The sequence below is a fragment of the Bos indicus genome, chromosome 7, assembly GCF_029378745.1.
Source record: "Bos indicus isolate NIAB-ARS_2022 breed Sahiwal x Tharparkar chromosome 7, NIAB-ARS_B.indTharparkar_mat_pri_1.0, whole genome shotgun sequence".
NCBI classification, from domain to species: Eukaryota; Metazoa; Chordata; class Mammalia; order Artiodactyla; family Bovidae; genus Bos; species Bos indicus.
Window position 1 is genome coordinate 50,734,483 of NC_091766.1, and position 13,767 is coordinate 50,748,249.

The window sequence follows — 13,767 nt, forward strand, 5'->3', positions numbered from 1 at the left end:
CAGCAGACTCCCCCAGCTGGGCTCACTTCCACGGCTGGCCTTCTCTCCTGGATTTCCTCCTCCTGCACTGGCTCATCTCTGTCTCAGTTGCTGCTCCCCGCTCTTCCATGTGGGCTTCAGGGTAGAAAGGCCCAGAGCTCTCAGGTGTCTTCCTCTCCCTACCTGCCCTCTCTCCCTCCATCATCTCACTCAGACTCAGACTGGAAATACCATCTGTATGCCGCTGAATCTCACATTTCTCTCTTGTAGCAACTTCTCCCCTAGCTCCAGATTCCTACAGCCAAGGGCCACAGCCAGGCAGATGCACTGACCCCCTCTGCCCACCCTGCCACCTGCCCTCTTCCCTTCCCATCTCCACGGCAGCAGCATCACTTTTCCTGCTGCACAGGCTCCAAGCCTCAGAATCGTTCGTTCCTGATTTCCCCACCCACTCTGGTACCTGATCCATCAGCAGGTCCTCTCAGCTCTACCTCCCAAATAGATCCCAGATCTGACCACTTCTTACCTCTTCCGGGGCTTCCAGCTTTGTCCAAGATGATGTCATCTTTCCCTGGACAGCTGTCCACCTTCTGACTGGATTCTCTGCTTCTATTCCTCCACATCCTGTCCCCTCACCCAGTCAATTCTCTGCCCCAAAGCCACATTGATTTCCAGTCATAAAGCAGATCATTTTACTCCTCATAAAGATCATAAAGCAGATCATTTTAAGAATGCCTAACAACCCACACTGGCATCCCCCTGCAATTCAAATACAACCTAAAAGCCTTACCGTGGCCCACAAGACCCAGAGTCACGCGGTCCCTTCCTTTAGATCCCATCTGTGGTCCTCTCCCCCATATCTGCTGTGTTTCAGAGTCACTGGCAGTCCTGCCCACCGAACAAGGCGGGCCCATCCACGTCATCCCTAACTTGCTGTATCCCCACCATAAACACTCTACCCCCACCTACTGTTTGCAGGGCTGGCTACTTTCTGTCAAGTTTTAGCCCAAACGTCACCTCACTGGACAAGCCTTCTCTGATCACTTAGTTAGAGTCAGTCCTCACCCTGGCTAGGTACTGTCCCATTCCCTTATATTGGGCTGGCCAAAAAGTTCATTTGGGTTTTTCTATTACATCTTATGGAAAAATCCGAACAACCTTTTTGGCCAACCCAGTATTTTATGTATAATGCTTACCACCACCTGATATCTTTCTTGTTTGCTTGTTCTGCCAGGAGCGCAGCAACTCTGAGTGCTAGATCCCCAGGGTCTGGCCAACTCTGGGGCTCAGGAGATGTTTTTGAGTCGGTGAGTGAATGAATATACAGACCACCTTTACAGACAGTCACATTACAGATGCTCACACTTGCCTCCACACCCACTGCTCATGCTCAGCTCTTAACAACAAAGATTGCACCCACTGCACCCCTCCGTGTGCTCACACCCTGCACTGAGAGATCCAACAAGGTGTAAACACATCAGCACCCCCATGACAACACAGACACACACACCTACAGATTCACCCCTGTGTCCCCTGGCAGGATCACACGGACACCACAGACTTGACCCCTCTCCTCCCCACCCCATCACAGCAGATAGACAGACAGACATACTCTTACACATAGACTCTCAGCTCCATCTTCTGAGAACAGCTGACGGTGGCTAGGTGGCAGGGGAACTAGGGCCTCCCCCAACCTGCCACATGAACAGCTTTTTCATAACTGCCAGCTCCACACACATCTGAGGTCTGACTGCATCGAAGCCTCAACCCCTCTTGAGCTCCTGCTTCTCTTCAGCTATATAACATGCATGGACCAGGGTGGAGGCTCCCAGCACAAGGCCAGAGAGCTGGAAAGATGGACTTCAGAGTCCCTTCCTGCCCAGGGCATCTTCCAGGGGCCAGAGGGCAGTCACAGGAGGGAGGTAAGGTTCTGAGCTGGGAGGCAGGAGGTACCAGCCCACCCTAGACCCTCGCTGGTGCTGCCCATAGACAAACACATGTGCCCTCATGGAGAGAGATCATGATAGGAGTAACAGCCTCAAGCAGATGGCAAAGCCTGGCAGACAAACATGAGGCAGGGGGCAGAGACAAATAGGTGTTATCAGCTGCCAGCCTGGTGCAGAATGAAAAGCAATGGAAATGGAAATGGGAAAAGGAAGGAGGATTAAAGTCAAATGGAAAGGGCTGCCTCTCTGCACAGTTCTCCGAAGCAAGATTCCGTGGCTTCTGGACACCAACTCTTCGAGGGACCTGGCTTTTTGGCCAACCCACTGGGCTGCATACAGCTCACAGGGCCTGTTCCCCTGAGTACCATGGTGATCAGCCCCAGGCAAGGGGGCGCTGCTGTACACTGGGCACAGTCTGAACCCCAGGGCACCCTGCCATGCATAAGCTTTTCTCGTGTCCCCCACATCCACGTAGTTTACTACAGAACATCCTGGCAGGGACAGGGGGACTTCTGAAATCCTCCCTTTTCCATTTTGGGGAAAAGGAAACTCAACATCCAGCACACATGGTGTCAGAGGCTGAGGAGAGGGGCTGTGTGGATGGTGCTGACCCATACATAGAGGCTCCGTACCCTTTAGTTCAAATCCAAGGTGCTCTGGCAGTGCAGGAGAGAGGAGGGTCAGAGGGGGAAAGGATGGAGGGAGAGATACAGACAGAGATGGGGGAAGGGCAGGAGAGAGAGAGAGAGAAACGTTGGTCAGGACTCTTCAGACACCAGCAGCAGCCTGTGAGGTGAAGGCAGGTTAGTGGGGTCCCCTCCCGGCCTCCTGAGCCCCTTCCCTGGCACCCAGCCCCCAAGAACCCTTGCTGGGGGGTAGGGAGAAGAAGGGTTAGGCTCAGCAGGCAGGGCGGGTTCTTTAGAGATGAGCTGTGGGGTTAGTACCTGGTGGGGAGGGGCAGAAGTCAGTTGGCAGATGTCCCCGGGGAGGAAAGTGAGTGGGGGGCAGGGGTCAGAGGCATCCCCGTACTCCCCTTCCCAGCTCCAGAGCCAGCCCCTCCTGGAGACAGCCTGCTCTGCTTGAGCTCATTCACGGGGCCCTTTTTTCTGTTCAGAACGAGCGCAGAGGGTACTCACACTGGCCCCTTGTCCCTGTCCTGTCCCCTCGGGCCTCACTGGCCTGCCCACCTACTAGGAGCCTGGCATAGAGGCTCAGAGTCTGTGGGGAGCAGGAGTGGGGAGGGGAGCAGGTCACTTCTCCACCTGACACCCCCAACATCCTAGAAACTTGTAGGGGTGAGGCCTTGGGGTGTCAGCCTACTTTCACTAGTTAGGAAAGCAAACTTCAACTTGGAGAAAGAGACAGGCGTGCCACCTGTAGAACACCTGTGCCCCCTGCATGGCAGCCAGTTGTGCTCTTTGAAGTGGGATCATGTTGTGAGTGTGCAATCTCATGGCCCTTCGAGGTAGATGCCCAGGATATCGAAGGCTCGGATAAGAGGGCCCACCCAGGAATCAGCTCTGGCACTGACCTGCTGTGCGACCCCAGAGTGCCCTGCCTGTCTGGCTCTCAGTCTCTCATCTGCTGAGTGGGGATCAGGCCTGGCTACGGGATCCCTGAAAGGTCTGCAACTCCTCTGTGCTTCAGAATCATCCAGGCCAACGGAACTGGGCTCTGGGGTGGGAGCCCAGAAATCTCTCCAATGCTTTTGAAAAGTACACCTAGCATTCTAAGGTAGCAGCCAGCATCTGAGTGTGGGCTTCAAGTCTCTGTTTTGTCCCGTTTGCTGTGTGCACGTGGGCGAGTCACAGTCTCTGTTTCCTCATGTGTCAAAGGTGCCCGTAGCCAGGGAGAAGAAGAGGGCAAGGTGGTGGGCCAGGCCCTCTCCATGGCCTCCCCATGTGCAGAGCAAGCTCCCCCAGAGCACAGGAGGAGGTGGAGTTGTGTTCTGAGGTTCTCATCTCCTGTGGAGGGAGGGGAGCATGGGCATGTGTGTCCAGCCCTGGATTTCTCCTTTGCTCCATGACAGGGAGTCCAGAGGGCTCTGCCATTGGAAAAGGGCAGGCGAGCAGGACAGCTTTGACTGAAAGAGCCTTGAGGAAGATTCTGGGGCTCTGATCCCCCGATTCCATGCAGTGACCACACCCCTGAAGCATGATCCCCAGCTCTTCCAAACATGAACCCTCCTGGGAACTCCTGTTAAATTTGACTTTGAGGGTGATCTCTTTGTGGTCTTACATGTACTGCTGGGAGGTAGGAATTCTTAACAAAGCGAGTCCTCTCCCCTCCTGGGACCTCCCTGGGCTGGCCAGCTGTGCTAAGCAAGCAGCACAAACTTGACAGACTCAAGGGATCCTCAGGGGCAGCTCTCACTGAGCGGCTAATCCTGTAGCCCCGGGGACCCTCCAGGCAGCTCGAGAGAGCTCACAGCATTTGGATATGCACCCAGGCTCCCGGGAGAGAAGAGCCCACTTGGCCACGGCACCCCAGAGGCTGAGAGAACTACTTGTGGTGGTGTTTGTATTAGATGAGGCAGCTGAGGGCCAGTGGTGCCCCAAGGTCACACAGCAAATTTGGAGGCAGAAAGGAGGCTAGAGGCCAGGTCTGTGATCTCTTGGGCCTAAGCCATGGCTATTCCTGCCCAATGAGTCCCTGGGCAGGCCTGACTGGCTAGTCCTCAGGACAACGACCACCTGGAGAAGTGAGCAGGGCTCCCAAAGTCATTTAAGAGTTTTCTCCTGTATCACTCCTCTGGGAACCAAGCAGTATAGCAGCAGCTTTGGGGGCTCCTGACTGGCCTTCCCTTTGAGCCAAAGGCCAGTGCTGGTTATGTGACTGAGGGCTCGGCCAGCCCCTAGAAGGCAGCCCTGCTTCCCTTGCCCCATGGGTGGATTCTGAGGGGCCTGCAGCTATGTCAGCCCCAGCAAAACAAAAACCAAACAAAAAACCAAACAGTCTTCTGCTCATCATATTCACTGATTGCCACTCAGCCAGCATAGAGTGACACCACCAAGTCACAGACAGGTCCTACTGGACAGAAATTTGCATAATGACCAGTAACCATGGTCACCTGCTGCTGAACTCCCAGCAGGGCTGGCTGATCAGACAACAGGCAAAGTCTCCATCCTGGACAGGCCCTGAGACACACAGTCTCAGGCTCCTGGATGAGGAGGTCCTGATGTGGACCCTAGAGCATGTGCTCGTGTGTGTGTGCCTGTGTGAGCAGGTGTCAGCACACGTGTGTGTTGGCGTGTGAGTGCAGGCATGTGCTCGTGTGTTTATGAGTATGTGTGCAGATTTGTGCTCTTGTATGTGAGGGGTATCCAGGTGCACAGGTTTTGATTCTTGGGAAGTGGAGGGGCTGTCAGGGGAAGAAGGGGAAGTTACTGTGGCTGCAGGTCTAGAGGCTGTCTGGACAGAGCGGGAAGGTCAGACACTTTGCTCAGGATGTGCTGAGAGTCAGCCTCTGGGGGGCCCTCACCCCCAGGCCAGCAGTAGCTGGGAGAAGAGCTTGGCTTTGTTCAAGCAACAACTGCAGGTCCTCGACTAAGCCTGTCATGTGTCTCCCTTCGTTTCATCCTCACAGCAAGCCTAAGGGCATAGATGCCATTATCCCCATTTTACAGATGAGAAAATCAGAGAGGTTAAACGAGGCCCCCAGAACAGTAAGCTTAGCTGCTGGCAATATTATTCAGGTCCCTCTGAATCCAAGCCTGAACACTTAAGTTAGCATTTTACACTCCCTTCTCAATAATTATCTGATAGAGCAGTGCATGAAGTGCTCCGGGCGAAGTGCTTGAAGACTATAAATCCTTTACCAAAAGGTGCCAGCAAGAATCTCAATAACACTAGGCAGAAAGGCTGCATTTCCAGAGTCTTTCCTGGGCTCCTGGAGCCCGGCTGACCCTCCCAGGAGATCTGAGCTGAAAGCTGAAGACGCCCAGCTGGCAGGAAAGCTTGGACGGCGGCCGAGTTCTGGAGGCTCCACTGCTCTGATTCAGGATGCACTGGGACTCCCTGTCCAGAACAGTCCCGTAAGCTAGGGAGGCTCTGGGCCGAAGGGGGAGAAGGAAAAGGCCCTCCACTGTCTCTCTCCTGGTCGTCAGCCCTGACTGGCTGCTCTACCCTCCTGACTTGCAGTCCTCCAATAGGGCTGATCTGACTCTGCAGTTGGTCCTGGAGCCTGGGCTCAGGAGAATTCTGTTGGGCCGCATGCCCACAGGTTCAGTTCCTATCCCCACGGCCTTCCTCCCTGGCCTTGAATGGGAGGGGACTGGGGAGAGAGCTGCCCCCAACACTCTATTAAGATAGTTGATCATCTGGGCTGACCAGCCCCCACCTCCCTGGCGCCTCCACTCTCCTCTTCAAATCTTGGCTTCCAGGTTCCTGTCAGGGGGAACATCTAGCCTTTCACGCTACAGTCTGAGAAGGGTGGGGAGGCTCCTTTCTCTATCCTGAGCCCCAAATCTCTTTTTTCCAAGGGCTGCCTAAGCGACCCCCTGGGTCCTGCCCTCAGCCCCTTCATGCCAGGCACCATCAATCCAGTTCGAATTCCTCAGGGGATCCATCTGTCCTCCCTGGAGAGGAGGAGGTGGGTGGTAGGTTGATCAGGGGCCTAGGGTGCTCTGGAGGATGGGGGCCATGGACCATTGGGCCCCAGATGGAGTCCACGGCCAGTCCGTGGCTTTCTGCTCTGCTCCACCGCCACTTGACAGTGCTCGGAGGAACTGCTCCCAGCCCCAGATAAAACCCGCCACAGTCATGGCCTCATCCCCCAGCTCCAGGGCTCACACTAGTCTCAACACACTGCAAACCAGAAAGTTCCATTTTCAGAAGCGGAAGAGAGGAAGGGAATGAAGTTCTGGGTGGGGACTCAGACCAGAGATGACCTGGAGAGAGTCGCCAGTTACCCCTCTGTTTCTTATTCCCTCTGTGTTTTAACAATCTTTGTTGTTTAGTTGCTACGTCATGTCCAGCTCTTTGCGACCCCATGGACTGTAGCCCGCCAGGCTCCTCTGTCCTTGAGATTTCCCAGGCAAGAATACTGGAGTGGGTTGCTATTTCCTTCTCCAGTGGATCTTCCCGACCCAGGGATCGAACCCAAGGCTCCTGCATTACAGGTGGATTCTTTACTGCTGAGCCACTAGGGAAGTCCATGTTGAGCAACAAATAATAACCTCCTCCTCCACCAACATTTAGCCACATAGATGTCTCTAGTCTCCATGGAAACCCCTGCCCTGGGGCCTGTATTCCCTCAATCCTCCTTTCCAATTCTCCCCATCTCCCCAAATCAAACCAAAACAAACTCTGGCCAGATCCCAGATCCAAAGGCAGGCTTTCTGAGAACTTGTTTCTCTCTCAAACACACAGGCACACACTCACTGCCTAGCCCTGCGCCCCACAGCCCCCCAACAGCCTGACATCTTCAAACAGGCTCTCAGAGGCAGGTGAGGGCTCTGCAAATGCTTCTTCCCATCCTGGCCAGGCTGCCTGACCCCTGGTGAGGAAGAGACCTGAGCCTGGCTCTGCCCAGCTGCAAAGAGAATCCAGTGTGACTGTGCCCAAGCAGAGGAGGCAGGCGCTGTATCAGTCTCCTCTGCATGAAACTGAGCAGGGCCCTGTAGGTCCTTCCCCAGGAATGACTCCCCAGTCACCCCTGCCTCTTGTTTGTAGAAAGGCTTTAGCCTCCTAGGGCTTTCTCATCGAGTTCCAAAGAGCACATTTAATCAGAGAAGTGAGAAAGTGCAGAAACCAAGGAAAACAATCAAACAAGACAAAATAATACGAGTTTAGCCATAAAACAAAGTCTGGGACCTCTGGTATACCCTTGAGTTGTTTTTCAGATACTAAAACCCCCAGCAGGTGATGACCACCCCTACGCAGGCCCAGGCTGAGTGGAGCCAGAAGGTTGATGACTGAGATTCCTGAAGCATCACCCTGTTCCCTTGCCACCAGCCAGTCAGAGACTGAGCACGAGCTGAACACATACCTCATGACCCCATCCGCCCACAGTCTTTCAAATCCCTTCCCTGGAGTGCTCTGCTTGTCGCCCTTGCAACAGGCGCTACTCTTTCTTTCCCCTCAACCTGGTTTGGTAGGTTAGCTTTGCTGCATGTTGGGCGAGCAGACCCAAGTTTGGTTCAGTAAGACGCACAGGTGTCTGATGAGGACTGAGAGGACACCCCCGCATTCCCCTCCCCCAGTCTCTGAAAGCAAGGCCCCCATCCTTCCCACGGGGTGGGGGGTGGGGGTGGGGAAGAACTGTCAGTTAGCAGGGAAGGAAAGAAATAGAAGAAAGAGACATACTGGAGAAGTTGACCATTGCGAACTGCTGACACCTGTCCCCGGTGTATCCCACAGGACACCTACCAAAAGAAAGAAAACCAGAAAGAGAGAGCCAGGATAGCAAGACACAGGCATTGCAACACCCCGGCACAGGCTCCTGCCAATGCCAGTTGGGTTCCTTGCCACTGTTAACCATTTGTACCGGCCTCACCACTCTGCCCCTTACCTGCAGCCCTGAACTTTAAACCCAAGGATTAGGCCAAAAATGAAAAAGCAAAACAAAAGAACTAACAAACCAAAAATACAAAAAGGAAACCAAAAACAGCCAAAGATCAAAACAACCAGCACCCCTGGCCCTATGTCCTACAATGAGGGGGAGTGGGGGGGACTGCACCCAGAAGCTTTCTAAGGAGCAGGGACTTGTGTTTGTATCTTCAAACATACTTTGCTTAGGATCTGGCATGTACAATCGCAAAGGCAGTTTCTCCAAACATCTCTGTCCGAAGAATCCGTTTGGACATCTGGAGAAGGAAAAGGGGAAAAATCACAGAACAAACTGGCATCATCCGCGAGGCTTAGGTTAGAAATCAAAGTGCACAGTGATGAATGAGAAAACCAAGTCGAGCGCTGGGGCACACTCGTTGCTGGAGGGGCTGGAGTCGGGGCTGGGTGGAGGGCTCAGAAGTCTCCTTCAAAATCTTTCTAATAGATGCAGCTCCAGGTGGTGGGGAAGCAGGGGTGGGGGTAGGGAAAAGATGGTTTGGGGAAGCTGGGTGGGGGAAATTGGGAACTTACTGCCTAAAGGTCCTAATGGTCCTTGAGACTTCCCTTCTGAAGTCTCATGCCTGGGGCCCCATGAAGCCAGACTTGTAGCCCCTTGGTGCCAGACAGTCAGCAGGTGGGGTGTGGGGTGGGGAGGGTTGGGAGGCTGGGAGCTTTCTGGAATACCAAGTTCTGGGGAGCCATTCCTTCCAGGCCCTACCAAAGGGTTCTCGCCAGGGCCCTGGGTGGGATTTCTCATCCATGCAGCAGCCTCCAGAAAGCTCAAAGGAGAATGGGAATGCTGTTCCTAGACTGTGCGCCCACAACAAAAGGGGCCTTGGAGATGTCTCATCTGTTCTCTCGAAGAGGGGTTCTGTGGCCAAACAAGTTGAGGAAATCCATTGCCTGGTTTCCTGGTAGAATTGCGGTGCACGTTAGTATATGAAAGGCCGTAAGGAATTTTTTAGGAGGAAAGAGCTGAACTTTCCAGTTTGTTCAAAACTTATCTGACCTTGGAAGTCATTTTTCTGAGGAATCATTGTGAACATGCAGTTTGGGGAAGGCTTCTCTGGAGCAGTATATATGGGGAAAGCTTAGTGGGGGACAAGTGAGGGTGGAGAGAAGCCTGAATTACCAGCATCCCAAAGCTGGTGGGCCCAGGGTTGGTGTGGGGCATCTGGTCTCGGATGGCCAGAATCTTGATGCTGGGGGACTAAAGCGGGCTCCCTGGACACCCCAAAGCCTCTTCCACATCAGGGGGCCAACTGGCTGCGTGGGACGCCTGCCCTCTCCCCATGACCTGCTCCTCTGTCACTGCCTGGCTCTGGGGGGAGTTCATTCTCCCTGGTTGCCTCCTACATAGAACCACCCACTCCCATCTCCCTGACCTTGTCCTTACCCCCAAGGTCCACTTCCTTCTGCTCCCTAGCTGCCTTTCTCCCTCCAAGTGATTTCCTGTCTTGCAGATTTCTGGGAGACATGCCCAGCCCTGTATGCTCTTCTGAACCCCAGCAAGGCCAGGTACTTAAGGGAAGCTTACAGACAGGGCCAGACTGACCCCCCCGCCCCTAGCCCCCTACTCAAAGATGGCTCTATGCTCTTCTGCCTCTTTAATTTAGGAAATTAGGTAAGCCCATCACCAGTGTCCCCTTAGTAACAGGTCAATACGGTTCATCAGTAAACTTCCCCAAGAGGTGAATGTACTATATACCTCTTAGCATTTTAGTCTATACCAACCATCAGTAGCCCCTTGAACTTACAGGGGGTGATGGCCATTGGCTGTAAAGTCCCTTACAAAAACCCTGTGGCCTCCAATCTAGCCTGGAGGATGGGAAGCGGTTGATGAGCAGACAGCTGGAGTCTCTGTGGGCCTTAGGGTATCTCCCTCAGGTGAGGCAGGAGGCTGGTCCTTGTAGTAGGGCAGTGTGTATGTAGGTATGTCTGGCCAAAGAGCGGTAGTAGAGGAGGGGGTGTCTGGAGAAGGGAGGAGGGGAGCCTACCAGGGAAGCTGATGCATCCTCATCCTGTTGAACAGGGTGCTTTGGAAGAGGAAGCTACAACTTTGTCAGTACATCCTTTTCTGACCCCCTTGCCCTCGTTCCCAATCATCCCAACCCAGGAGAATGGAGGCAGTGGCTAAGGCTTTCCATTCAGCTTGCTTCAGGCTCAGCTTTCCTTTCTCAACTCTCAGAAACTGATTCCACTTGGGAATGGGAGGAGAGGTGTAGAAGTGATTTTTTCCCAAAGTGGAAGCACCTTTGGGGGTGGAAGATATAGACCCAGGAAGCTGCCAAAATGACTCTTGGAATCCTTAAAGGAATAAGAGAGAGGCTTGACTGTGTCCAACGTCTGAGATTAGCCCGGCTCTGGAGACAGGGGAAACCTGTATATGTGTGTGTGTGTGTGTGTGTGCACATCTGTGTAAGAGAGAGAATGGGGAGTGCAGGAGCAGGAGGGGACAGAGGGGAATTTATTCCCATTGCGGAGAGCCAGGATGCTTTCCTGTGGCTCTTGGACATGGAGGATAATTTGGTACATCCCTGTGTTCCTGGCCCCATACCCAGCCTGGACTACCCCGACCGTATCCTCCTATTTTTCATGGCCACAGAGTTGCACAACTCCAGGTGGTACCGTGGACACTGTCTACAACACAGAAAAGCCCTCTGTAGTTGTGCAATGTAATCCTACCCTTCCTGCCCTGGGAGTGTGTTCCCTGCTGGCTGAACAAAGGAGAAGGCGGTGGGAGGTGGGCACCTCACGGGGTAGTGCCCTGGCTCCTTTCATTAGCCTTATTTGTTGAGGATGAGCCACATCCGGGAGGCTGGGGGCATCCCTGGAGAAGGCTCTGGGGGTGGCCAACAGCCTTGCCATCCTGCTCCCAGGACCTGGTAACAGGGAACAGGCTACATTAGCCTGTCAACCAGGAGCAGGGGCTGAACTTGGCATGGCTGGCTGGTAGTGGGTAAGTTCCCACTCAGACAGGGATCGACTCCCTGAATTTCAGGGACATGGGGTACAGGCTTCCTGGCCCTTAGCCCCACGCCATTATCCTTGAGTACGGGAAGGTTTGTGCTCAGGGCTGGAGAAGAGCAGGGGTGAGAGAGGGGCAGAGAGGAGAGCCCACGGGCTGCGCCTGGGATGGGTGCAGAGAGGTTGGGACTCTGCCTCCCTGGTTCCCACCCCACCTCCCGGGCCTCAGTTTCTCCTTTTGGTAGCCTGGGGATAATGCCATGTGTGCTGCCCTCACCCAGGGGAAGGGGAGGATGAGGGATGAGGGTGTGCCCTGGGCACTGGAGGGAGTGAAGCGTCTCTGGCCTCATGAGGGGGGGGGGCAGGGGGGTGGAGGTGGAGAGGATGAGCAGGCAGATGGGGGTGGGATGAGGGATCACCTGGACGCGGGCGTGGGGGATGGGGGGATGGGCGGATGGCGAGGGGAGGCATGCCACTGGTATGTGCACAGGGCTGGAAAGAGAGTCTTGTTCTGTCATCATCCCCTGAACCAGTCCCCAAGAGTCACGCACCAACCGTGCTCTATAAAAACACGGAGAGAAGAGGAGAAAGCAGCAAGAGGAAGTGCGGAGGCCCCTGTCTGGCCCAGACAGGAGGCAGTCACCGTGATTTGGACCCCCATTTTCAAATCCCCCTAAGTTTTCCTTTTTAAAACAAAATTCAGTATCAGTGACACTGTTTCTTTTGGCTCTGAATTCTAGAAAAACAGGAGGGATGGAGTGTGCCCGCTTTTCAACACTCCCCGCGGGGCTCGGAACCAATACACAACAACAAGTGTCAGAAAACCAGGAAGGAAAACTGATTTTTGTCGAAACTGGAATGAAACTGACCAGTTTAGTTTCATTATCCAAGCTAAGCGGAAATGCAAAAAAATCAAAATAAAAAAGTAAACAAACAGCACAAATGGTACGACGTGAGTTCCGTTTCCTAAGTTCTCTCCTTTTTATTCCATCCATTCCATTCAGGGTGTCATCAGGAACCCCAGAAGGCCTGCCCCCATTCCCTCCCGGCTCACCCACCCTCAGAATGGCCTCTGGGTTCTGCCCTGCCCCCCTCCCCCCTGCCCTTCTCCAGCACAGCTCTGAGGACTTGCCCTCCTGATTGCCATCCCCACCAGTGGTTCCCCTCTCCTGGGGGTCCAGGGAGTCAGGGAAATTGGTTCCAAGAGCCCTGGCTGGGGTTAAGGTGGGGAGGTGGCAGTTCTGGGTACCGAGCTCAGGTTCTAAGCAGTGAACCTCAGCTGTCCTGGTTGAGGGGTGATAGGACAGCATCTTCACAATGGCTCAGGCTCCTGCACTCTGCTCCTCTCAGATTCAGCTGGGTGGGACCCAGAGGGTCCTACAGCCTTGCTGGCAGGGGTCCCCAGGAACCCTATAGCTTGCTGTTCTCTTTTCCACACTAAGCTCTGGCACTGCAGTCCTGGGTTCCACAGCCCTCCCCAGCCCCAGCACCTGCCCTGGTTGGCTGCAACCTTTCCTGTCAGGAGCCAGGGCTGATCAGTGACAATGCTGGGTCCTTTCAAGGGTCTGGGGGTCCAAGGGGCTAGAGAAGATGAGAGGCCTGGCGTGTGTGTGTTGTAGGGGATAAGAGGAGGGGGTCCAGGGCTGGGCCATCTCTGTAAGGTATTCCAGAACTCTTACACATTTCTTTAGATCTATTCCTAAGTGCTCAGAGCATTTTCAAGGCTAGAATGTTCCCAGGGTCTGTGACACTGTCCTAGAGGCAGAAAGAGAGGATGAGGGGCTGAGTCTGGACCAAGAACTTCCCAGGGGACCTGCTGTTTCTTTGGGGACTGTCCCTTGAGATCCAGGATGGGGGATGCTGGAAGGCAGATGGCAGCAGGTAGAAGGTGGACCAAGACGAATGCCGGCAGAGGAGGCCAGCTGGAGCCCAGGGAGTGCATGGCTGTCCACTGAGGGGAGAGCGTGAAGGAGGTGTGGCCCCCGTTATCACGCTGTGAGGTGGGGGCACCTTTGGCCAAGGTCATAACCAGGAGGGAGCTGGAGGCCAGAGGCAGGAGAGCTGGGAGCACTGACTGGACCTTGTCTGTGGGGCTGGTAAACGCCTCCCCCTGAATTTTCATCAATGCCCTGCTGGCCTGTGCCCAGATGCCATGGGGAACGGGGCAGCTTCGGCACCTCACTAGAGCCCAAGGCTGCTTTGAAACCCGGAGTTGCTAACTAGGCCTCCCTCCCTCTGCTCCTCTGGCTCGGAAGGTAAAGAATCTGCCTGCAATGCAGGAGACCTGGGTTCAGTCCCTGGGTTGGAAAGATCCCCTGGAGGAGGG

The 13,767-nt window shown here is 54.4% G+C and overlaps 1 protein-coding gene across 3 annotated transcripts in view; it reads right to left on the reverse strand.

Moving 5' to 3' along the window:
• Nucleotides 1–13,767, reverse strand: part of NRG2 (neuregulin 2) — a 195,091-nt gene that overhangs the window by 12,434 nt on the left and 168,890 nt on the right. Inside the window, exons 5-6 of one of the 3 annotated variants that reach the window (XM_070793681.1) lie at nucleotides 8,232–8,290; nucleotides 2,558–2,581 (exon numbers count right to left, since the gene is read on the reverse strand). In XM_070793681.1, coding sequence (XP_070649782.1) covers nucleotides 2,558–2,581; nucleotides 8,232–8,290 — 83 coding nt within the window. Of the gene's footprint in view, nucleotides 1–2,557; nucleotides 2,582–8,231; nucleotides 8,291–8,654; nucleotides 8,732–13,767 lie in introns of all 3 variants that reach the window. The other 2 variants (XM_070793682.1, XM_019965038.2) reach the window with 2 other exon arrangements.